This window comes from Phalacrocorax carbo, chromosome 12 (genome assembly GCF_963921805.1).
Source record: "Phalacrocorax carbo chromosome 12, bPhaCar2.1, whole genome shotgun sequence".
NCBI classification, from domain to species: domain Eukaryota; kingdom Metazoa; phylum Chordata; class Aves; order Suliformes; family Phalacrocoracidae; genus Phalacrocorax; species Phalacrocorax carbo.
In genome coordinates this window covers 51,837-77,937 of record NC_087524.1, presented here as the reverse complement: position 1 = coordinate 77,937, position 26,101 = coordinate 51,837, and the positions used below count along the sequence as shown (strand labels likewise).

Sequence of the window (26,101 nt, the reverse complement as noted above, 5' to 3'; positions counted from 1 at the left end):
AAAGGGCTAGATCCTTGGTTAACCTAAGTGGCAGATACACAGATGACAGTGAAGCTTTACAAATTTCACAACAAACTGATCTCCCTTCCTACGATGGATTTAAGTGAAACTGAAGAACAATTGTTTGTCAGGTTGACAGTTTTCTCCTTCCTAGCTATAAATTTCTCTCACTTACATTGAGCAATGACTCTTGTTTAACTACCCCTTGTCAAAGTTCTTTTATGCCTCTCCCTCCCCAATCACTATCACTGTCTCATTTCAGTGTTTTCTCTGAGCAAACTTGTCCCAACATTGTCAGCCAGTCCCATAGCACTTTCAGAACTGATGGAAACAACATTGGACAGGGAGAGGGATTCCCATTGCCTGTTTGCACTATGATTTCTTTCAACTCTGCTCTCAAAATGCTGGAGCCTAGAAACTATCAGCTTGCCTAAGGCAGTTTATGGGGTTATACATACAGTTGTTTCAGTGTGATTATTGCTCTAATTACCTTGAAGTCTGAATTACTGGCAAAATTTTGGTTTAATCCCATTGTTCCCCATCAGAATTAGACATCCTAAGTGCATGTGCAAGGACAGGCTATGCTAACTTAATGCGTGTGGCAGCATATTCTGAAAAATCACTAGCTGGGGCTCTGCAATGACCGTGGAAGCGTAAGGTCGGAAGAGAACTGCTGACACTGTTTCACCAGCAGCAGGATGATGAATGACCTCTGACAATGTCTGAGGAACTGTGACCCAGAGTCAGAGTCCCTGCGCTGACAATAACAACATAGAGAAGATAGATAGATAGATAGATAGATAGATAGATAGATAGATAGATAGATAGATAGATAGATAGATAGATAGATAGATAGATAGAGAAAAAGATGCTCAAAATGGTATCTCATATAGTGGAAAGATTAGGACAAAAGAGTATGCACCTTTCCATTTCAGGGATTACACACAGCTTTCCTCCAAACATCTTCAAATACTAAAGATCTTTCCCCTCCCAGAGAATATTATATACAGATAAATTTATCTTGAGCTAGCACATGTTCAGCTAAGTCCATGTCTCTGTCAGGCTCTGGGGCAGCAGGATAGCAGTGAGGTACAAAGGTGAAGCAGAGTAGAGCTTTATAAGCCTTACTTCCAGTGCTGCAACGTACAGCATCTGCACTGAAATGCTGGACAAGAGTAATGCCCAAGGGAACGATGCTGGAAGTCTCCAGTAAGTATACCTGAGGGAGATTGCCAATTACTTATGGCAATTTCTGAGATGGCTCAAGAAAGAAGGAAAAATTCATCCACGGTAGCGAGACAGACAACACTATCTTAAAATCTCTGTCTTCACCCTAAACGGTTAATACATCAGCCTGAAAATAAAACCACTCTGGTTTTGCCAGAAGAACATAAACAGAAGGCATAAGCTGCAATGCCATACTCAAGCCTAAAACCAGAGGAAGACAGATCCAGATGCACAGTGTTTCTCTCACCATTGTCTTCTTTAATAAATGCCTTCCAAGCTGCAGAGAATTCAAAACTGAATGTTAGTTATTAAGTGGGATATTCTTAAGCAAAGGCATACAACTAGACTGCATACACCAGTGTATGTAAATTGATTTCCGAAGTGGGGGCAATTTCCAGTTTAATGTGTGCTGAAGAGAGATCAAACTCTCCATCTGTGATTCAGCCATGGAGGCTGTTGTCCTTGTTTTCCTAGTGGGTGGCTGCTCATTCAGTAACAAATGCCAAGGGTTATTCAGCATTGCTTCATACTGCTAGGAACAGACTTCCTGTAAGATCAGTAGTTCAGGCGATTCATTTTGATCTCCTGGTCTGAGCAGAATGCTTTTCTATTCTGCTTCAAGGCAGGTGGGATGGGGACAATTGATTACTAGCCTAAACCTTTTGGTCTTCTAAACTGCAGTGAATGGCAAAACCAGTAAGCTAGCCTAACAACCATGTAACTGTGCTCATTAGAGTCACAACTTCTAAAGCTGAAAACCAAATAGGCATTGTGGTGCAGTAAGTTCAAACACACATTTAGGTACTTTATCTTGTTCACAACTCCTGTGGCTCATACCAGTTGTAACAGGCTGATAGATGGCTTGCTGCACTCACCCTCTCTGCAGAGAAACGTGACTGCAGTCACTCTTTTAAGAGTTAATCTGTATGACCCTCCATTGAACAGGCCACTTATAAATAAGCATCCTATCTCATCAAGTGATGCTGCTGTACATCCGCTTTAAACAAGAAGGATTTCCTTTTCTGATATGGAATGTAGTAACTTTGATGACTCTGTGCAGGCAGCCAGGCCCATATAAAGCAGAGTAGGAAATTTCCCCACCCATTTTTTCCTCCCTTCCCCTACCGTACATGGAGAGGCTCTTGAGTCCTGGGAGCTAAAATAGTCCAGTGGATAAGTTTAAATTGAGATATTTTGAAGAACTAATTGCACTGAAGCAAATTCCTACCGTGTGATAGCAATTTAGGACTAGACAGCTGTCCTGGTGGGTCTGTCTTCTGCTAGCAATTGGTATTTCCAGTTGTGAGAAAGCCTGAGGATGGGAGTGAAAATACAGTGCACCTCAGAGAGCACAGGTGGCTGAGCAGAAGCAGCCCTGGCTACAGATGGATCCCAAGCCTCTGAGGGTGGTGTGAGCAGAGGAGGACACTGCAGGAGCTGTGGGAAACAAAAAAACCTCACTAGCAATTACTTGTGACAACTGTAGTCTGATTCTCCCTGACACAAGCTCCTGCTTTCTGCTAATCTGAAACTCATTGAGATTTTTTTTATTTGTATTTTTCTATCTTGTTATCTCTTCCTTTCCTTCTACACTGTCCAAGCAACACAGAAATCATCTCAGGGAGGGATGCAGCTTGGCCCTTACAGTGATGACGAACTGAGGCCCTAAAGATCCCCAGTTTCCCCACAGATTACTGTTTTAGTGGGGAGGAAAGAAATTAGTACTTTTGTTTCTCCAGATTAGGCAAAATACTGGCTATTGACAAGTATGAATGCTCTCCTGTAGTTCGTTCAAAGTACAGCAAAGGGCCCCTGTTTGCTGGCCTTTCTCTTGCCCCACTAAGCAAAACACCAGGGTGCCTAGTAGCTACTGGGTAACAATGAAGACTGAAGTCCTATTACTTGTAGGGCAAGTTCCCCACATTTGGATGGTGGGTGGCTCCCCACACTGCCCCACTAGTCTGCATCAGCAATGCTGAGTGGTTTCTGAGCATGTCCACAACACGTGGCCCATGGAGGGCTGGGATGATGTACGTTTTCATCCCACAGGTTGGAAAAAATGAGCCAGTACTAATATGCAAATTGTGATAGGGCAGGGACTTTGGAATGAGACAGGCCCAAACCTCACTCCAAGGGCTGCTGCCTCTCTAAGGAGCTCTAAGGCCTTGTGTCTTTGCTGGGGAAGGAGAGCTGCAGATGCCGACATGCAGGGCATTATGAGGTGGCACCATCAGCTGCTGCCCATTCTTCCCTGTGCTTCTTTTGCTCCACCCCACCCACTGCCAAATCCCTGTTTCAGGCTGTTGGTACTTGCCACCAGACTGTGCTCTGCTCCCAGAGTCAAATCCTTGCCTAGTATAAATAAGTGAGCTCCATTTGCTCCTGTATTACTGCAGTACAAAGCAGGTGTTACAGCTGTGTCACCTCCGGCAATTGCCATGTGATTTGTAGCCTCTTAGCAAAGGCAGGGAAAGCAGCTGTTGGCAAGAGTTGGTGGTGTTGATGCAAAAAAATACATGTACTGGAGAAATGTCAATCACATGAAAATTAGAAAATTAATCAGTAACAATCAGAACACAAAGACTGATCACCCATCATGGTGAGACTAGGAAAGATGGTGGGCAAATATGGGAAGCATTTCCTGGTTTCATTGATGATCTTGAGGACAGTATATAGTCATCCCAGACTGAATTTGCTAACAACATCACAAACAAAGGAAAATCATTCAGAAAAAGGGAGGTAAGGGGGCTGAATCAACTTGCCTATGATCTGGAAAGCTCAGAGCTCTGGAAAGCATGCAGTGAGGACAAAGGTCCACAAAAGCTCTAGAGATAGGAAATAAAGAGCAGAGCTACAGATCTTAAGTTTGAGAAAACCCAAGGGCTGACAGGCGATAGCAGTCTTACTGAGATCCTTGCAGGGCAACAGAGCTGTGAAGAATGTCAGTTGCCAGTCTTGGTGGTATGCAAAAGAATTATATATCTCTGTTCTTGACAGGGATTTCAGTTATTCACCTAGAAATTTGATGTTTCTCTATACTCATGTCAAAATGCTATACCTGCAATTCTGTTTGCCTGAGGTGCAGGGACAGGTGGGAAAGGGAGAAAGTGTCTGTAGCTTAAAAATGACAGTGAAAAGTTAGAAAGAATTAATACAAAGGACAGGAGAAATACCCCCAGAATTGGAGAAAGCATCAAAGCAGGCATGAGACATACTCCTTTCAAGTATGTTCTAGACAGAAAAGGTGAGGAACCATCTGGGTAACAGTCCCACCAAATAAAAAAGGAGTTTTTCATATTCTTATGGTGCAGTCGTGGGAGCTATAATGGAGAAGGCTGTGGTAAGGCAAGGAGGGTGTGCTGAGCAGGTGCACTGGGAATGTATTTGGATAGGTAGTGCTCCAAAAGGTGGACATCTGATTAGGTAGGCAGAATGGTCCTTAAATGTCTATTGTGTATATGTCAAGCCTCAGGCTCCCATGACTGATCATCCGAGACACTTACTGTGGTTAACTCAGATTTTTAAAACTTGCCTAGCTTCTAAACCAAGAACTTGATTTTGCATTCCTGTTTAGCAAAACCCAGGACTCTCCATGTCCCAGAGTAGGCTACTGTGCTGTGGGTATTGCTAAGGAAAGGCAGAGAAACAGAGCTTTAAACTCTGATGGCTCCATGGGAGCCTGAAGCAGCTCTAAGAGCGGAACCAATGCATGCCCGGACATCCTTGCCAGGGCTACATCTTTCTGGCAAGAGATGCTGTGTACCGTGTGCCTCCCTGCCGATAGCCTCTCTGCAGGCAACCTCCCCATAGAGCCAGTGCAGCTCAGCAGTCCCACATCCTCATGCTCCTTAGTGTTGTTTACCACATAATGAACATCTTCCACCCCTCTTCCTTCCTTGCTTGCTTCCTTTACAGAGTTACTGGCTGCTGATTATGACTTTTGTTTGAACGGCAGCTGCGCTTAGCGTGATCAGTACACAGAGTTTTGACTTCACACTTACTGCCAAGATTCCTAACCCAATAAAAGGCCAAGCTGGCCATGTGAATTGCCATCCATGGCAGAGTAACTCTTATATAAGGACACCCATGGCCAACCATAATCCAGAAGGGGGGTGAGCAGTGGAGGGGTAATAGGAGAATAAAATATTATCTCAGTCTGCAGTGCTTCTGGGAACCCTACTTCTAGCTGTCAATAGAGTTGCATCACCTTCTGCCATGGGATATTATTTTGCCATCAGAAATGCTCTGCATTAAATACATGGCTTTCTTGGAAGCCTTCTGTACTGACGCTGTCCATAGAAATAAGTTTTGATGTAAAGCAATTCCTCATCCACCGCTAGGACTATCAGGTGGCAGGGAGCAGCTGAACATGCCTTTCTCAACATTTGCCTCATGCTTGTACATTATTCAAAGGGGGAAAAAATAGCTTCATCCTCAGGAGGCTAAAATTGCTACTTTCTCTGCTGTCCTAGGGAAAGTGAGTGCTAAAGACTGGGAAGAAATAATGCAAGGCACCAGGTCAGTTGTCCTGCCTCGCAGGGCCTGACATAAGGGACCCAACCAAGTCTGTCCTCTCAACACAGGGCAGAGCAGTAAGATAGTGCCCTGCTTGATGGAAGCAGCCCAGATTTGCAAGTTATCTCTGTAGGGTCCCTTAGGCAGAATAGATAAAGGCTTGTTCAGCCCAAGGAAAAGAGAAAAGAGAGGCTTAACAATTGCATTGTGATGTTATCTGGTCTGGGAGAAAATGTCTAGCATTTGGACCAGAGAATCAGAAGTTAGAATTTCTGTGCTTTATTTCTCCTTCCATCTAGTAACTTTTCTGTGTCTTAGTTTCCCATTCTGTCCCCCATCTAAGTCACTTTCTAAAAACCTGCTTTATTTCGAGGCTCAGAGAAGTGTAAATTAGTCATACTGCACACTGAGGTACTCATATGAAAACAAATTTTTCATTACTTTGGTTTTAATATTATTGGATAGATCACAACTATGAAGTCCAGTAACATCTTATTCTGCCTTCATGTTTGGGTTTGAAATACTCCATGTGTAGCAGAAACCAGGAAAAATATTCACAATTAATGTAGCTTCAGGTTCATTACCACATTTTTTAGTACTTTATTCCACCTGGAGAGGTCTTAACTAGTAGGGGTCCCACTACAAGGAACTGTTTCAAAAGCTGATTAACAGCTCCCACCTGTCCTTGCTGGCAGCCCTCCACTGCCGAAACCTAAGAAGTGATAAATTCTACCAGAATTCACCAGGTGCTGCCAGACATGGACATCCTTGCTGCAGTAAGTGCTTGCAGAGAAAACATGCTCTGAGAGTCGATGTAGACAAGCCCCTCCCTGAGCCTGACAAGGTGAAGGAAATAAATGAGGTACTGACAACACGCTTCTAGGGCAATGCTGACTGAAAATTATCTCTGTGTGGTCCTTAATCATGTGTAACACTAAATGCCTTTGTGCCCATGGAAGCTGAGCTGACAGGGGGCTCCTTGGGAGCCCCTTGGATTGAGCGCCCTGTCCTTGGACACAGAGATAGCTAAGGAGCAAACTGAGCTGCTGTGAGATCTCTGAAAGGCCAGGCCTGGGAAATTTAATCCCCAAATTCTTTCCTGACACCGTAATTTCCCTGAGTCTTCTTCAGCCCAAAGTGTTAAAGAAACCAACGACCTCCACCCTGTTTCCAGCACATACAGGTGCTAGAGCATAACTGGTGTGTGGCTGCAGCTTCTATGAGTGACTCCCAGATCCTGGACCCCTCTCTGATCTGTTGTTTGGGACATTTTGGGTGAAGTAGGGTCCAGTGCCAAAGCTGCAATAGGAAACCCCTGTCCCTGCAGGTCTGACTTGACTCTGCTTCTTCCCAAGCTAGAGGACCTAACGCACTTGACATCTGCAGGAATGAGGCTTCTGAAAAGAGATCCAGCATAGGAAGAGGACATGGGTGAGTGGCAGGGCGCAGAGGACTTACTGGCCTGCTTGGCTTTCTCCGCATATGTGGTGGTTAGGTCTTCATCAACCGGGTGCTCCACTGGCCCCACCATGGGGATGAGATGGCGTTCGGCTCGGATAGCCTTGGTGGCATGGGGCAGGAGCATCGCCTCTGGAGAAGGCTCTCGTCCCTCTATCGACGGTGGCTGCAACTGTCCCTCGCTTTCTGAGATTGGAGTGTCTGTGCGGCTGCCAGGTGGGCAGGCAATCTCCCTCTTGGCCACCCCGACAGAGCTGGCCACCTCAGGTTCCCCCTGCACAGCAGCCTCCGGCATGCTCTCGTAGCCGCTCTGTTCAGACAGGGACACCTCATCCTGAGGTGCATCTGCCTTGCTGTTAGTGCTGTCAGGCGGGGAGCGTGGGGTTTTTTTGCGAGCCCGTCGGTGCTTCTCCTGGGCCACATTGTCAGCATCACTGTCCGTCTCACCATAGTAAGCCTCACTGTCTGGTGGTGATGTGAGGCTCTCCAGGTGCCTCTGCAACCTCTGTGGCTGCGAGGGCTGTGCGGTGACCAGGGCTCTTGCTGGTTCAGGGCTCAGTAGCTGTGCTGGGGGGCTGAGCGGGGATGGCGGGGAGAGCACTCGTTGCCCTGGAGAAGGGCAGTGCTGGAGCCATGGGCCAGTCTGGTCCCCACCAACTATCCTGTGAGGAGAAGGAAAAGCAGTGAGCGAGGTCTGGTCGGTGGGGCCGAGCTGGCAAGAAACTCCCATATATGAGAGAGAAGTAAGGATTGAGCTGGTGTTTCAGGTGTCTTTCAGGCGGTACAGACACCTGAAGTGCAGACACCAAGGGTAGACTCATCTCAGACATCAGCTACATCCTGATTTTGTGCTTCATGACTCTTCAAAAGCCAGGTGTTAAATACTTGAAAATCAGAATGCCCTGAGAACGTAAAAATCTACCAAGACAGCTTAATCAGCTCCCCAGGCATTTCTCCTGGGGAGGTGAATTCCTGCATAGCAAACATTCCCCAGGACAGCGGAACATACTCATACAGTCTGCTGCTTGCCTGGGGCTGGGTGGTGCCTCAGGCACCACACTGCACTCCAGCTGTTCCTGAAGCTGGGACTGCACCATGGAGCTGTGTCAGCTCTATGGAGCTCAGCATCCCCCAAACTGCTTTGGTTCAGAGAGGGCTCCGAACAAGGAAGTTGGTGCTGTTTGTTTGCCATGACCTGTACATGGGAGTAAATAGCAAATACTTGAAGAAATTTGAAATTAAAGGAATACTTGAAGAAATTAAGAAACTTGAAGAATACTTGGAGAAAAAAACCCAAGTGTTTTTTGGGGGTAGGACTCTGCTATCCTGTGGTAGGAGTCCATCCTGATCTGTGTGGCCTGCTTTCTGTGGGACTGCTTTGCAAGCTAGCTACCACTGCCTGGGTTTTGATGACCATACTGCAGTCATGCAAGTCAGCCCAATCCATGGTGGCATTTGCCTTTGGCTTAGACATAGGAACTTCTAGCCTGTAAGGATGGATGGAAGGATCTAGCCAGCTGGAAGGATGACTAGAGTAGGGGAAGGGTAGACTGGGGCAGTTAGCCTGATTGCTGACTGCCAGAGGGAGAGAGAACTGGCTATGCAGATGGGAAAAGAGCCAGCTCTGCTCTCCCTCTCTTTAAGAGTGAGTCTGGATTTCAACAGCAGTTTGACTCCAAACCATACAGATGGGGCAGGGAACTTCTTCCTTCCATTGCCAGAGTCACCAGGGCTTGTTAGAGTTATGAAGGAGTCCTAAGTATTTGCCTTCTGAGCATGCATACTGGAAAGCCAGGCAGACAGCATTGCCTCTGTAAAAAAGTATGGAATTCATTACTTCAATACGATTTCTGAACTGTGAAAAATTTATACTCATGTCAAATGCAAACCTTTGTGGAAGCTAAAGGTGGGGCAATTTATCTGACAGCTTATTTTTTAATAATATTTGCTATTATGAACTCTCACTGGGGGGCAAACACAAAGCTTCACAGCCAAAATAGAGCAGTCCTTCCTCTTTAAACACTCAGCCAGATAACGGAAAAGCATTACAGCTTGTAAGTCAGATTCTCTCGTTCTGCACTGTCAGGTCACAATCTCTCTCCCTCCCTCTCTTTCTCTTCACACACATCCCACACTTACAAACATATACATATGACCTTGCATATTCCAGAGCAATCCAGCTACCTCTCCTTTCTGAACAAGACTGACTGGTATTTTCTCTGGGAACATAAATATGAAGTGAGAATAGAGACGTGATCAGAAAACAGTACTTGATGAGTTGTCCACTACCCCAAGATGAAGCCAACTTGTTACACTATTTCCAAGACATCTGATGTTGACTCCCAGAGGGCTGTGAGAAGCCTGTCTTTGTCACTTTGCTAATTCAAAGGGTGCTGATTTTGGCTCATTGGAATTTGACCAGGCACCTGTTGGCTGCAGATGGCCTCCAACGGGGTGAGATAAGGCCTTGGCAAAGGACCAGGAGATATTCTGGACACCTCGTGCAGGGCTCACTCATCCCACTTAATCACAGCTAGGGTATGGGGTGAGCACATCAGAAGGCACCGGCACGTTCCCTGAAGCCAAGGGGAAGATCCTACATGCTCAGGCTTTCCTTCTCTGAGCACTGCCCATTTCTGCCCCCACTTTACAGATGGCAGCAATCAGCATGGCTGTCCCTCCCCACTGCTCACAGTGCAGTGTCTTTTCAGGGTTTTAAAAATTACGTCTCCCAGCCCCCTTCATGAGAGCCTTATTTCGTGAGGGTGACTTCTGTTTTGGCAGTAGTGTGGACTAGCTGGGACCTCACACAGCTTTGCTGCCTTTGTCTTTACACAATTAATTTACAGCTTGGGCCTCATCCAGCATGCACTGAGGCACTGGGTTAGCTTTAGCACAGGTAGAACCAGGGATGTTACGGGAACCATTTTTGCGCTTAAATTTGAGCCTGGTCTCCAGTATTCTGCTGGACTAGAGACTTTGCTAGAGCTAATTCTTCCTGCAAAAAGGGACTCAGCTAACACCTCTGTGGAAGTCAGTTCACACCCTATCAGACTGCAATGGCCTGCTGTAGTAAATACTCAGGTAAGCTTGTCTTGGCTCAGTTATCCATTGTGTAGTCAAATCCAGTTCTACAGAACAGTTATTTACCCGGGATGAGCTGGAGTCTCTGTTAATTGCTGAGATGACCTGCCCTATGGCATTTGCTTGGAGCCTAAATTGCTCATTCTTTGTGGCATAGCCGTCAGACTGCAAACATTCCTCTCCATCCTGAGGGGCAGGGGCAGAGAGTTCTGGGCCCCAGTTCAGCCACAGCACTCTGGAGAGCAGCACACAGACAGTGCAAAACTTTTGGATGGCCACACATTAGCCATGGGGAAGTCCTCCTAGTACACCTCACAGTATGGAGAAACCAAAGGCTTCCTGCCTGCCTTCCTTCTGCTAGGTGTGGATAGCTGCTGCGCTGGATGGAGCTGCCCTGCTGCCTGCATTGTCACAGCACCAATGCTTGGGAGCAGGTTACCTTTTCACATGAATGCTCAGCATGCCATTGGAGGAGTCAATGATCTTCATGGCAGTAGCATGGGAGAGGCCAGCACATGACTTCCCGTTGATAGATATTAGCACATCATTTTCCCACAGGCCTCCACGGCATGCTTTGCTTCTCTTTCGGATCTGGAAAAGCAGAAGAGAGAGGATTGGGATGAAGGGAAGAACAGCAACTCTTTAGTTCAGTTGCTTGCCTCCTGCTGGCCCTTCTATTCCTCTGTCCCTGACAGAATAAAATAAAGCCTAAGAATACTGTGCTGCCAAGAAAGAGGACCAGTCCTCTTGCATGAGCCCTGGCTGTTCCTTTTGGTCTCTATTCCTGTTAATTCCAAGAGTCATTCTGCTGAGCATAGGCCTGACCTGATGACTGACACAATTTGAGTCCACCAGTGCAGATGAAAGACTCGAACACCTACAGGCTCTTGTCCTCTTGCTCCCTATCTCCTAAGTTGCGTAGGGAGTCTGTGCTTCAGAGAGGGAACAGGAACTCTTTCCAGACTATCCCTGCACATGGCTGTGTGTCCTTCTGTACTCCCCTACAATGTTGGTATGATCCCTGACACACAGAGACCCTCCCTGCAGGTACCATGCTTGGGGAGGCTGACATCAGGAAGAGATGGTGGCTCTGAGGCACTTCCTGCTGTCAAGCATTCCTGCTCTATTGGCTTTGGCCAGTATATTTCTGGACAACTGCATCAGGACATATGGTGTCCTCTTACATGAGTGTAAATGTGGGAGTAAATCTTTAGCCTTAACAGAAGCTGTGCAGGATATGCATTGCTGTATCTGAAAATGGAGTCTGGGTCTCTAGCTCCAGGCTCGTTCCTAGATCTGGCCTCTCGTGCCCATCTTACACCAAGTGTTTCCTCTCCCTTTTGTTCCACCATCCATCAGTTAAACTTCTTACTGAAACCCCCAACCCAGCCTAGCCTTCTGTTAGGGCAAGCAAACAAATGAAATGCCCACTCAGCCCAAAACCACAGACCTCTCCTGTATAGGCAACCAATGGGATAGTCTTGCAGGACAGCTTGCACCCATAATGCACTCATTTTGCACGTAAAAGAATAGCTGGGCAAAACCACTGGGTCAGGGTGAATCATGCCCAAGGTAGTAATACACTGGATTTGTAGATGCTTCTAGAATATTTATTCAGATCTTGCAGTTAAGTGAGAGACAAATAAGTGCACAGCTGTGTAACAGAGGGTGCAGTGAATAAACCACAGCAGATCCCTGCAGAGAGGTAATGCACAGCAGGACAGCCTTGCTGCTCAAGCAACAAGACTCAGCTATAAAATCACACAAGCTACTTTGCCTGCACTCCCGTGGCAGCCCTGGGGAAGAGAAGTGGATGTGAGAGGATTGCTGCCTTGTCATTGCTTTTGCAGGGGCAGGAGGGGAGCAGGAGAGAGCTGAAGCCCTGAGGAGGTCCAGTGGTATGGCTGGCTGGTCTCAGGTCCCAGGCCCTCTGCACCTGTGGGGTGTGCACATGCCCAGGGCTGAGCCCTGCTGACTTGTGGTAGCAGGCAAGAGGAGCTCTCCTCCCAGGTCAGCCTGTCAGCAGGACTGAGAGGAGTTGGGGAAGAAGGTGGAAAGAGGAGGGCTATGCTCTGAGTTGTTTGTGTGTTCACTGTCACTTTATCACTCTGCAGCCTCCCCAGCTTGACCCCAAATTTTGCCTACATGCTTAAAATAGGGACTGGCTCATCCCAGTTGACACATCCATCAGCCTCTGTCATCTTAGCCCTTTATCTCCCTTCTTGTTAATATGAGCCTGGAATGAGAACATGTGCGTCTGTAATGAACTACTGCTGAAGAACCACTTTTCTGCTGTTACAGTATAAATGCTGCTTCTTGATACTTCCTCAAGGTGCAACTGTTAACTAAGAAGAGATAGCAGATATGTTTCCCAGTGCTGCCTACTGACAGCAGCTAATGCAGAGAGTTAGGAAGCTGAAGAGAGGTTAGAAGGAGGGTCCCTTTCTCATATTCCGTAAAAGGCCAACTGCTGCTCCATGACCGAGTGCTTAGTGCTCAGCACTGGATGGGAACACACTTGCTGAGTATCTCGCCCAATTATGGAGCGAGCGGACTGGGGATTAAAGGCTGTCAGCAGGTGCTCAGAGCATTCCTCACATCCCATTATACTCCTCCATGCTCACTAAAACCAACTGGATGTGGGCTGGTGACCACCCAGAACAGAGCCAGTAAGCTTCCTGCAATCATCTAGTCCCACAGGACTGCAGGACTTTGCAAGGAAGTGTTTGGGATTCCCAGGCTGGGAGGGTCAGGCTGTGCTCACAACACTGCCGGCTGCTGCTTCAGGCACCTTTAGATCAGAGCAGGCTGATGGGACACAACCTGCCCCATGTGGGCTGAGCAACATGAGCAGACAATGCATTTCATTTGTGGTTAGTAAAGATGCTGGCTCTGGCTTGGTCTGTGCTCAGATTTTACCAGGATGGCAGAGGCCCATGTGCTGAAACAACTATAGTTACTTCAGTGCTGTTGCAGGAGCCTGAAAACTAGCTCTACAGTCCAGGAGGGGACTTCTCCCTGTCTCTATTCCTCCTTGGGAAAACAGGACCAGTGCAGGAAGACACCTACATGGTCGTAAAATAGCACATAAATGTTCCTGGCTGTCAGTCTCCCACATCCCACATCCCACATCCCTTTACACATCCCTTCCTGGAAGTTTATGAATCTGCTTCCCAGGGGCAGAGGGAAACAAGCTACCCACAGCCTCAATTTAATGACAACCCCCTACCCCAGTCCATTTGCCAGGGAGGAAAGCAAACGGGTTAAAGGCAGAAGAGGGTTGTGCAGGGAGAGAAGGAAGAAAGGACAGGACTTAATCCACAACCATGTCAGCAGAGTGCAGTGTGCCAGAGGCTGGAGAGCCTCTGGACAGAGATCAGCACAAGCCTGCCTATTATTATATGACGGCCAGCATGGTGCTGTAGAGACCTTCAACAGCAACCCATATCCTGCATGTCTTGCTCACAGCAGGATCAGCTCTGAGCCTTTGAGGCCGAAGCCAGGGTGGCTGCCCAGCCCAAAGGCCAGGCTCACTGCCCACCCTGAAGGTCAGGCTGCCCTCAGGCTCAGCTACTTGCTCCCCATGTCCAAAAGATGCCCTCTGCTGGGCACCGAGAGCCACATGAAGCATCGCTAATGGAGCTTCTGCTCAGGCGGCAGTCAGGCTGGAAAGTCTCACCCAGCAGCTGTTCTGAAGAGATGGGAAAGGATGGGAAAAGCGGTATTTCAAAGAGATATCCTCTCTGCTTCCTGTAGCAGATCCCTGGAGAGCTTTCTTGGGTGAGTGAGAGGCAGTACTGAGGGACTCTGACAAGTGGTCAGTGGTAGCCCCAGACCTGGCCCTGGGGGACTGTCTGACCTCCTAGCACATACTGAAAGGATTGGCCTCTCCTTTTGGTGGGGGGAACCCCATAAATTCTCTGAGCCTCTTTAACTGTCTGTTACTCTTACCACTCTGTGCCTCAGTGGACGCATTCCCCCATGACACATCTTGGCCACATACATGGGAGGAATGTCCTGGTTAGATTTCAGCTGGGTTTAGGGAATCCCAATTTCAGGGTCTTACTGATTTATGCTACTAGAAATACAAATCAGTGTGGAAAACCAGAACTATAAAGGAATGAAACACATTTACTCAGAAGATTGTCTATCTCGCTGCCCTCTCGGCAGCACTTCTGTTGTAACAAAACAGCTCGTCAGAGAGGTTTGGGTGTCTGCAGCACCTAGGTACATACATATATGTGCATGTTTTCTTCCATCATTTTGCCCTCTTCCTTTCATTGATCATTATTGAATCGGACTGGAGGGAAAGGACAGAAGCAGCTGAGGGTAAAAAAGCAAAAGGATGAAGGTAACAAATGAGGAGGAAAGGAAGAAGAAAAGGTTTTTAAGGGAAAGCTGGTGCTAGGAGAGGCCAGGAAGGCCAGGGCTAGGATCAGGCTTTAACAGAAGTTTCCTTGTACAGCCCTGGGGAGACAAAAGGACATGCTGATTATTGGACATGTCTCAGGGGAATTTGGCCTAGCTTTCGGGAACAGAATGCAAGAGAGGAGGGGGTCAGATGCAACTTGGCAGCATCTGTCCTTCAGTAGGGACTATATTTAGATAGTGGTATGTTGGGGGGTGAACACACGCTGGGATGATAAGAATAGAGTAATCCTGATAGTAACTCAGTGGCTTCACATCTTGCCTGAGTTCAGCCCAGGGAACCTGTCTTGAAATTTTGCAAACACCCTGCATGCTGGCCAGCACTGCTTCTTCATAACACAGGAAATATGCAGTGGATAATCAGAAGTGGTTTGCAGCGCTTCAGGAATAAGCTGTGACAGGTTCAGGCCATCTTCCCCCTTGCTTACCCAAGGCACCTCCCACTTCCTCTCATTGGGAGAGCTCAATCTGTAAGTTAGGAAAACAAATTACATTATCAGTCTTCCCCTAATCTCCTAAAATCTTTCTGGCAGCAACCTAGCAAACTCAGGTCAAGTCAGAGCTGCATATTGAGTACAAGTCATCTTCCCATCCAATGCCCCTTCCACACCCTGATTTTTATCTCTCATCACACAGCTGCCTCCCTTCCCTCAGCAGCTACAATGCCATGGGGTCCAACACTCCATGGCAATCTGGCAGTGTTTAAATTTCATTCCCAGCCTTATGTGAAATATAGTTCTGTCACAGAGTTCCCATGGAGAGGTAAGAACTGCCTTGTTGTAGTGTAAAGCATTACCAAAGGGAATGAATTCAGGCAGGAGCCAACCAGCATTTGGGTCTGCTCCTCCCTGAACTTCCTGCTCAACTGAACTACAAACACAGTAGTTGCTAGATGCAAGAGCAGAAACTGTACTGTGTGCAGTTCTGGTCCCCGCTGTACAAAAAGGATGTGGCCAGGCTGGAAGGGGTCCAGAGAAGGGCCACCAGGATGATCAGAGGACTGGGAAGCTGCCATACGAGGATGGGCTGGGAGAGCTGGGTTTGTTCAGCCTTGAGAAAAGGAGGCTCAGAGGGGATCTCATCACCACGTACCAGTACTTAGGGGGCAGCTACAAAGAAGATGGAGACTCCCTTTTTACACGGAATCCCATGGAGAGGACAAGGGGGAATGGACACAAGTTGCTCCTGGGGAGATTGTGATTGGACACAAGAGGAAAATTTTTCACAGTGAGGACAGTCACCATTGGAATAATCTCCCCAGGGAAGTGTTTGACTCGGCCACGTTGGACACCTTCAAGGGTTGTCTGGACAGGGTGCTGGGCCATCTTGTCTAGACTGTGCTCTTCCCAGAAAGGTTGGACTAGATGATCCCTGAGGTCCCTTCCAACCTGGGATTCTGGGATTCTGTGAAATAAACACCCTCTACCTCTTCTTCTTTCTGAACATCTGTGTTGATATAATTTTGGTTACTGGAATGGTTTCTTTTTCCTCCAAGGCCAGGCCAGGGCCTAATCTTTACTTGTGCAAGGAAGGATACCTCTGTGGCTAAAGCACTAGAGTGGGATTCAGGAGACCTGGGTGATTTTTTTGTGTCACCTTGGAGAAGACACTCAGACTGTGAGCAATAAATGACAAGAGCCTGGAAATCTGGAAGTGTTTCAACAGTCTTTTGCTCTGGCTCTTAGATTTTCTTCGTCTCATCTGCCCACCTGAACACAGAGATCCAATTAGATTCTTTTACCTGCATTGTCTGTTAAGTATGTGAATAACATCACATCATGGCAATGCCATATTTTTATTGGAAGCTATTTTAGAGTAGAATAGTTAACCCATTATAATAACACTAACCATTACAATTACACTTCTCTATTTAGTTCCAATAAATTCCTGATGAAACACCAGAGGTGACACTGGATGATAGGCCTCTTGGTAAAGCAGGTCCAGTGTTTCTGCAGACCTACTTCACAGGTCATCCACAGTGAAGCTTAATTAGGGAGTCTTTACATAGAGAAAGAAGGGAGAGAACACACACTTTCTGGGATGAACACAGCAAAGGAGAAGGTATCTTGAGCAGCAGGACAGACTTGGGTGGCTTCTGGACAAGGGATTTAGAGATGAAACTTAGTGGCAGAAGATGCTGGTGCTGGCCAATCGATTAAGTGCATACACTGTAATATGTTACCGCCTATGAGTGTACTGGTGAGGAGGATATTGCTATCTCAATGTGGGAAAGAGAGAACAACTTTTTTTGTGCACTAGACTTAATTCTGATTTGTACCGGGGGGTACAGGCTGATAAAAAACCAACGCAAACAATCCAGGGTTGTTAGTTTTCCCTCTCTGTTGAAACCAAGTGCCTTAAAAAGAGCATTTTGTCATGATAATACAAGGGGGGTTAGGGAAAAACAACTCCAAACAATCCACCTTCTTTGCCTAAGGAAAAAGTTAGGCACAGGGATCATTGCTGGGAACAAGTATCTAGCCAGAGTTGGCTGCAGGTAGGTAAGAAGAGGCTTTATCTCCATGGCCTTTTCTTACTCGATGGAACATTGTCTGAAAAGCAAGGGAAGTGTAATACCAATGAAAGGAATAATGTTACATGCACTAGAATAGATACTAAAAGTACCTGATAAGCATTTTATTTTCAGCAGAGTAAACAGCAGGATATAAAGGGTTTTTTATGTGAAGCAAGGATCCAGAAGGAACAGATAAGTTTATCAAAAAGCGAGAGTCCCAGTGCCCACATTTAGCTGCTGGGACAAAAGCAATTGAATGTTCAGAAGAAACATGCTTACACATGTCCCATGTAGGTCCTTTTCTAGAGGCTCAGCCTTGTTCCTTTTGACATAAAAGATTTTAGGATCAAAATCTAAGGGAATTAGAGCTCAAGCAAATCCAGCCACCAAAATGTCTCTTTAAAGGGACAGGCACTGGACTGGCACAGAAGGAGTGAGAAAGCCGTAAACACAGGGCAGAGTCATCCAGAGACATGGCTTCAGTCTTCCAGAACAAGGTGTTCTCAACCTTAGCACTACATGCTATTATTGTGCTCTAAAGGGCAGTGAGGATATGCAAGCTCTGAACAAAACCCTTACTCAGAACAGAGGACTCTTTTCAGCTGCTACCAACTGTTGAACAGCAGCAGTCTTAAGTATAATATGCCTCCACACTATTTATGCTGAGGGAAGGCAAACTAGAAGATATACCTACTATTATTTTGATAGAATGAAGATACGATCCAAGACAAAAAAACATGTTTGCAAAAAGTTATTGTACACAGCATTAATCATATTTGCAAGTGTGGATTACTGTAGCAAAACACAGCACTCATTAACCCTAAGAGAGCCTCTCAGCAATGGTCTGAGGAGGACCATTGTTCAGCAGCAGCAAGGTTAGGATCAGCCACAGGTACAGATTAGACAAATACCCCATTCACCTGAATGATTCCAAGGGAACTTGGGTACAGAGACCTTTCTGTACCTTGCAGCATCTTTGTAAGCATCTTGTAGGTATGAACATAAAGAAAAAAAAAACACAACAGGCTCAGCCTTCATAGAGGTATTCAGTAGTTCTAGCAAGTAGCAGGCTGAGTAATGCCAGTGAATGAACCTGGGCTCTGGACTGCAATTGCCTGTAGCAAACTGTTGAAATGTTCCTTAGCACATCTTTGGCTCAGAGCTGTTAATGCTGCCCAGAACAACTCCCAGGCACGGTTTGGGAGCTAGAACAGGCCATTCCCAGAGCCATTGCCTGTGGGCAGCTTGCATGCAGCCATCTTGTTTGGGAGAATAGAAGAGGTTAATTGCTGGGCTTCGTTCCATTCTGTAGCAGCTGGCATGAGTGCCAGAGAGTGGTCCCAGGTACGTTTAATGCACCAGGTATAGATGTAGCTTGCGTGGTTTCACCACAACTGCTGATAGTCTTCTGTCAAGAGATTCCTCCAGCACGCCTGCCTGCTAATGGGCAAATAGGATGTAACGACAAAACTACCTAGACTCTTCCACTTTGCAAGGAGGAAAGGGAAAACTGTTCTAGCAGTGTCCTTCAAACAGAAGTCTTGGACAACTTGTGGAAGCAAAAAGCATGGGGCAGCACAGCTGTGGTCACACAGCAGAGGAGAAACCATTCAGGACAGTAATGTGTAAAAGACCAGGAGCAACCGACATCACACTTCTTCATAGGCATGACTGCCTCATGTCCTTTGGAGGGAAGGTAGGAAGTGAAAAAAAGAATAAACAAAGAGTGAGATGGCTTGGGAAATGAGAAAGGAAAAGTTTAACAAATGGTTAAAGATCACCTGAGAGTAAACATAGAGTATAAATCAAGATTCGAGTAGTTAGAGGGAATGGTATAACCACTGATTCAGACCATCCAAACAGTCTGCTCTCTGTACTTGTTTTGAGAGGGAGTTCCTGTATAAGGCTATTCCCCTTGCAGGTAGCTCCAAGCTCCAGTGATGCACAAGGAATCATGAACCAGATCATTAACTGATACAATCGGTAATGGTGATTTGCAACTGTGATAATATGGCTTTCTGTTTAGGCCACCGTCTTATCATTGTCCTGAAGGTCCTATCCCCCCATCTCTGCTGAGAAGGAAGGGCAGAGCTCCTCTTCCAAGCTCTGTGCCTTGCTCATCACTCTCCCAGTGCTGTGCAGAGCTTGCAGCGTCTTGGCTGGACAGCAGCCCTGGAGCCCCCCCACATTCTCCTGGCATGTAGTGACTGCCAGGCCCAGCTGCTCCTTGGAAAGTTCCACCAGCGCTGCAGCCTGTGCTCCCTTGCTGGCAGCCAAGGGTGGCACCTGCCCAAGTGCCAACAGGCCATAAAGCATATCCAGGATCACTCCCAAAGCTGTTTGAGGCACTCCTTTCACAGCACTGGCAGACATATTTGGCCCTCCAAAATGAGCATTAGTGACTGCTATTGACCAGGCTGCCAGCAGTGCTTTTTAAGGTGTGGCAGTAAACATTTGTGAAAACAGATAAAGAACAGCCTGCCCACTGAAAGGGGGAGAGAAAGAGAAGGTGCTTGCAAATCTGGAAGCTATCAGAACTATTTGGGTTAGAGCTAGCATCTCCAGCAGGAACAGTGTCACATGAGCGAAGGTGAATGGGACAGAGCAGCCAGGCCGTGGGTCACAGGGACTAGCAGCACAGCATACAGGGAGCGAGGATATCTGGCAGAGGAGACAGGAGAAAGAGTGAACTGGCAGCAGAGAAACATGCAGGAGAGAGTGGAGATATGTGAGAAAGATGCAAAAAGCAGGTTGTGATGAACTGCTCTTGAACGACAAAACAATTCTTGGTTTTAGAAGCTATACAATCCTGTGTCGCTGCTCCTGTGAAGAATTCACTCCATTGCTGCAGAGCATTTGTACAGAACAGGGAACTGAAAGAAGCCTTTTGAGTTATCAGGGCCAATCCTCTGTTGTTTCAGATGCCATATTGCTTACTCCAGTTCATAAACTGATTGCAAAAGGTTTTCAGTTCTTTTTCCAGATCGGAAAGTTGTTGCTGAACCTCCCTGTTTAGTTGTTTTCTGCACATTTGATTGATGACATGCTGTCCTATATTTGAACAGTCCTGCTGGTATTTGCCCAACACCTATTTGTAGACAGCGATCGTATCTTTCAACCTTTTGCTAGGTGAAAGAAGCCTTCTCTCCTCCCCTCATTTTCTAAAGCTGGTCTACATTAAATTAGTTTTGCTTGAAAGTGGCTGGCTCCATAGATATGATGATTATTTCCAGTGAATTCCCACTTGTTCATTAGACAGTAATATCAGTACCTTCCTATCTCAGTTAGATGTGGCTACCCGAGGCTCATTTATTTATGTTTGCCTTTTTTTTTTTCAGAGATGCATCATTTTGCTGGCTCATTAGCCACTTGTGATGCACTAATATGCCCAGGTCTTTCTCTTCTACTATCAGTACCAGCTGGAAAGTCTCCAATTTCCACTTATTTCTTCAGTATTATTCATGCACCAGACTATGCTGGAGGTAAAAGTGTCTTCCTTGGTTTGTATAGTAAGTAACTGGGCTTCCCTCTCATGGAATAAATCTTATTCTGTAGCAGGAATTATAAAGGCAGCTTTGCATGCACTTGCACCATCTTAAAGCTGCCCTGTTCATCTTTGTGAAAAATATTACCCTAATATAGTTCCATGTTATGTTTCTACTTGGGTTGATTATGGACTTCATGCTTATGTCTTATCTTATGACTCTTCTCAGACTAGCTATTTTACATTTTGTTAAGTTTCAAGTGCATTTGATGCACATATCCTTATTGCAAAGAAATCCTCCAGGAACTTGATGGTATTGTTCTCACTCTCTTTTCAGAATGGGTGAACCTTTTCATCATTTATGGCTTCTCCTTGCAAGGAATGCTCTGCATGTCAGGACCACATACTTTTCCATCAGCCTTTCTAAGATAAAAATCTCGCCATCTATGGATCCTTTTTGTTTCTTGCTTTTATGCTTGTTTTCCTTCTTTCCTGTTGGCTGTTTCTGGCCAAAGATTTGTTGTGTTATGGAGCCATGTGCACCACAGCTACTGAGCTATACCAAATCAGCTTTATTTTGGGAAGGGGTAGTGTAAAATCCCACTATACTTTATCTGCTTCACTGAGTAAGAGTTAAAAGATTCATTAGGAATCACAATAAGCCAAATATGAATGCACAGTATCACAGAATCACAGAATCCCAGGTTGGAAGGGACCTCAGGGATCATCTAGTCCAACCTTTCTGGGAAGAGCACAGTCTAGACAAGATGGCCCAGCACCCTGTCCAGACAACCCTTGAAGGTGTCCAACGTGGCCGAGTCAAACACTTCCCTGGGGAGATTATTCCAATGGTGACTGTCCTCACTGTGAAAAACTTCCCTCTCGTGTCCAATGGGAATCTCCCCAGGAGCAACTTGTGTCCATTCCCCCTTGTCCTCTCCATGGGACCCCGTGTAAAAAGGGAACCATCTTCTTTGTAGCTGCCCCCTAAGTACTGGTACGTGGTGATGAGATCCCCTCTGAGCCTCCTTTTCTCAAGGCTGAACAAACCCAGCTCTCCCAGCCTGTCCTCGTATGGCAGTAGTTTGACTAATTTCACTTAAAGGGACATTGCTGTAACTAAGAACAAAATGTAGGTTTTCCTTTTCTTTTTATGTTCTTTACTCTTTATTTTCCCTTTTTTTTTGTTTCTCTAGTTCTCCGTATTCCAATCCTTCCTCATTTCTGCAGAATTATTCATGTCCTCTGTTGATGTTTCATCCTGCTGTGTATCTGCCTGCAGAGAATATCAATGTCTGCTGTTCTTTCAGCTTACTCGTTACTAAGTATTTTAAAACAACCCTGATTTAAGAATCATCTATTCTTTCTCACTGAGGGCTCCCCAGACACTAATAAATTTTCTTTTGGTTCTTCTTTTGTCTCACCCTCCCCTTTTACAGTATCTGTTTTTATGAGACTGAATTGTTATGATACCCCTTGCATATACTCATCAGTATGGTATTCCTCATATATACATGACATTTTTAGCACCCAGACACTGCAAATGATTGTTTGAGGGAACAAAATAGTCAGTATGTGCTCTTGTAGACAAGTTCAAGACAAGACGAATAGACATTTGCAGTTACAGACCTGGAACCATATAGTCAGTTGGTGTTAATACTAGCATTTCGGTCTTGCTTATGTTATTTACATTTGAGCTTTTTCCTCAATATCCACTGGGCACTGCTGCAAGAAGCAATGTGTGTTTCCCTGATCCTGAGGCAGGCAAGCTGATTTGGCTCCATAAAGTTACTTGAACATGAGGCTACTTACATATGACCCAAGAGGCTGTCCACAAGAATTCCAGCATATTCCTCCGGGTGTGTCCCTGAACTCATAACCTACAGGGATTTGCATGGCACAGAAGTTCTGTGGCAGCTGGATCCAGCATGTTAAGATCCAGCTGCTTTTCTGTTCCTTTTTGTTGGCTATACTGAGGTTTAGAAATGATGCCTTGCTTGGTCAAATGGTTTAAACTACAGCTATGCATCCTTTCAGTCTGTAGAAAAATGGTTCACAGCCCTCTTCCAACATATTCATTTACTTTGTTTAGTTGCAACCAGTTGAATACTTTGCACTAGAAAGTATGGTTCAAAATACATATGCTCACTGTGCATTCTGAGTTAGCTGCAACTTGAAAAAAGCCAATAATTTAAGCCATCATTGTGAACAGCTTATGACAAAATAATCAGGTAGAGGCCCATTAATTTATTTCAAAAGGATAGAGAATAATGCTGAAACATTCTAATGTCATTAAATACCATCTCATCTAACAATAAAAAAAAAAGAAAAAAAAAGAAAAAAGAAAGCATACACCAGACCTGAAGAGTTTTCAGGGGAGAAAAAGAAAAAAGATACCAACAACTACAATTAGCGATTGATTTTATCATAATCTCCATATAGAGAATTAATAAAAAGAAGATGATGTAAACTTCAGAAAGAAGAAAGGCAAGAAGACCTGTGACTGTGTAAATTAATAATGTAAAATGATGAATTATTCAGGGCTTTTTAATACAAGAGGGACTTAAACAGGAAATCCTACTTTGTGCAACATTTAGGTGTTGGGATGTGTGGCTACTTGATGTTATCAAATCTTCATTCAGAAACCATAGAAGATTCAGCCAGACAAATCAAGCACTAGCTGTTCACAAAAAATGATCTGTTTATGTGTAGAGAAAAACACCAGGACTGTCAATTCTTATGTACTACACAGGGCATGCTGATAATCAACTGGGGTGAAAGAATTTCCCTCTGCATTGCATTACTAGAAAATTAGATGCATTGGTGAATTTTACGACTTCCTCTGAAACAGTTTCAGGAAACAGGAAGCAGGAGATGGCGTGACCATTAACCTAGTCCAGTCTAGCAATTCCAGCATCTCCGCATAACTACAATGTATATAATTTTTATAGAACTTATTTGTTATGCTTGATTCCTTTCCACTTACTAGGCCCAAAATAGCTTTTTCTTGCTCTTTTTCATCAGAAAGGTATATAGAAACAACTTGACTTGGCATCCAAGGGTAAACGTCTTTCCTTAGTGTTACTACCATAACTTTTCTAGTCTAGAAGTTGAAATTGCCTAAAATGGCAGCACTGGAATCCCCTGAGACACCAGCTGTATCCACTCAGGTTATCTCCTGGCACCCATCAGATATTCATGTCTGTATCTCCTATCACATTTTCTCCAGATTCATCCATGTTCCTGTTCTGTCCTTCCCCATTCTGTCCAAATAGGTTTTGCCACAAGAAGCACAGTGCTAATATTTCTGTTCTGCTAAGCCAAAGTTTTCCTGGTCTCATGTGAACACTTCTCTTTCTCCCAAGAGTTCTTTATGTGACAGCAATCAGCTTACTAACAGACCGTCTCATTTATCTGTTCTGACCTTCCATACATGTACAACACATTCTTTAGCATACCAATAAACATAATGTTGCTATTTGAGCTTACCTCTGCTAGGCAGGCTCAATCTCAGTGACACCTCCCTCTGACCACACTTCCCAGTGCTGCCCAATGGCACTGATCTCCTGGATGGAAGCCGAACAGAGCAAATTGCTCATCCACATTGAGTCCCAACTTAAACAACCAATAGAAATACACACAATACTGCCCTGTTTCTCTATGCTATATCATATGGCCACAATCCCTGGTCAGGCTTCTTCAGTGATGGGACCATTCCCATATTTGGCTCTTAAGATATCCAAATGGACAGTGCTAAAGAGTTCTGGAAGATGCTTTGCAGACAGCATTTTGGCCCAGACTTCATCCTGCTGGTGTCAGGAGGAGAATCCTAACTGCAGAAGAATGAAGAGTTGCTCTTTCAACTCAAAGAGCCGAAAACAGAGATTCAAACTTCCACTTTCTGCATGGTAAGAGAACAGTTAGGTTACTCCCTGACTGCTGGTGGTTTATTCTCTTTTAAGCAGTTTACATTCAGATATGATATGGGTTCCCAGTAAGGATACGTAAATCCTTTCTTTGGTGACTGTTTAAAAGGTGTTGCCTTTAAGACAGTGAGTATGTATGGTCACCTGGATGCCATTAAATCCTGGGCAATAATAGCCCCAAATGATAATTACAAAATCAAAGTCCTGCTTGAAGAGTGATGTATACTTTAAGCCTCAAATGGATTTGTATCAATTATATTTTCCATAATTATTTTTTAGGCAATATCAAAGTACTGCAAAATATGTATATATTTTTATTGCTAGACCTAAGGTATGACACCCAGTTCTGTGTGGGAGTTACTTCTACATAATACCTTTCCAGAAGTGCTACTAGTCCTTGAGCAATATTCTATTCACCTTAGGGTGCAACTTAACCTGGGTAACAGCTAGTTCTTGCTGCTGTTCAGTCCTGAGTAATCATTATAAGACACTCAGTATCTCCTCCCTCTTCAGTCACAGTTTCATGTCTGTTGGGGGAAAAAGAATCAAAATAATCCTAGACCCTAGAGAGTTTATGTGGCCACTGAAAATCCCATTTTCCTAACAACCACTGATGCCAGATACCTGTTTCAAGGATATTGATTCTTTCTCTTCAGCACCTGAAGCTCTATGAGTATGCGCACAAGTTGTTTTCCTGGAGAAAAATGATCTTTCTCTATGTAAGAAACATCCAGTCTCTGTGTAAGAAACATCTTTCTCTATGTAAGAAACATCCAGCCGAGCTATGGTATTCCAAACTATTTGGCTGAAGTTACAGGCAAACACTCCTTGACTTGGGGTGAGCCAAATGACACAGAACATTTAATTTTAAAATTCTGTGTCAGAGGCACAGTCTACTTAAGGTAACAGAAGCACTTGGGCATAGCATTTTTTCATTCCTGCTGCTGGGTGCCTTCTGTGAGACATCCTAAGATATCACTGTGTCAAGACTAATGCAGCTGTTACAAGCTTAATAAGAGGATGATTCTTCCTAATTTTTAAGCTACTGAGTAGTCTTTATGAGAAGAGAACAGTAACAGCTGTTTATCAAAAGTAGTGCAACTCAAGGTTTGTGCTCATTCCTTTTTTATTATTTCATCTCCCACCCAAACAACTGCTTTTCTTTAATTCTTGAAATGAAACCAATATTTGCTGCTTAAAGCATCAAAAATATTCACTTCAGACAGTATTGAGAAAGTTTCACTGCCAGAAAAGACCCTAAGAAATGTGCATCTATTTTGAAAGCTGGAATATAGTAATGAAGTGTTAGGGACAGTTGAATTGAATTATAAATATGGCTTTTGTTGCTTTGATTTAACTTACTTTTTCCTCAGGTGGATGTCTTACCCAAGTATTGAAGCTTCCACATCTGAACCCTTTTTCCTGCACTGTCACTATGATCATATCTCTGCTGACAACTAACTG

The 26,101-nt window shown here is 45.1% G+C and overlaps 1 protein-coding gene across 1 annotated transcript in view; it reads right to left on the bottom strand.

Moving 5' to 3' along the window:
* SYNPO2L (synaptopodin 2 like) overlaps window positions 1-26,101 on the bottom strand; it is a 39,913-nt gene that overhangs the window by 13,260 nt on the left and 552 nt on the right. The window contains exons 2-3 of the mRNA XM_064463590.1: window positions 10,724-10,875; window positions 7,201-7,862 (exon numbers count right to left, since the gene is read on the bottom strand). Coding sequence (XP_064319660.1) covers window positions 7,201-7,862; window positions 10,724-10,875 — 814 coding nt within the window. The remainder of the gene's footprint in view (window positions 1-7,200; window positions 7,863-10,723; window positions 10,876-26,101) is intronic.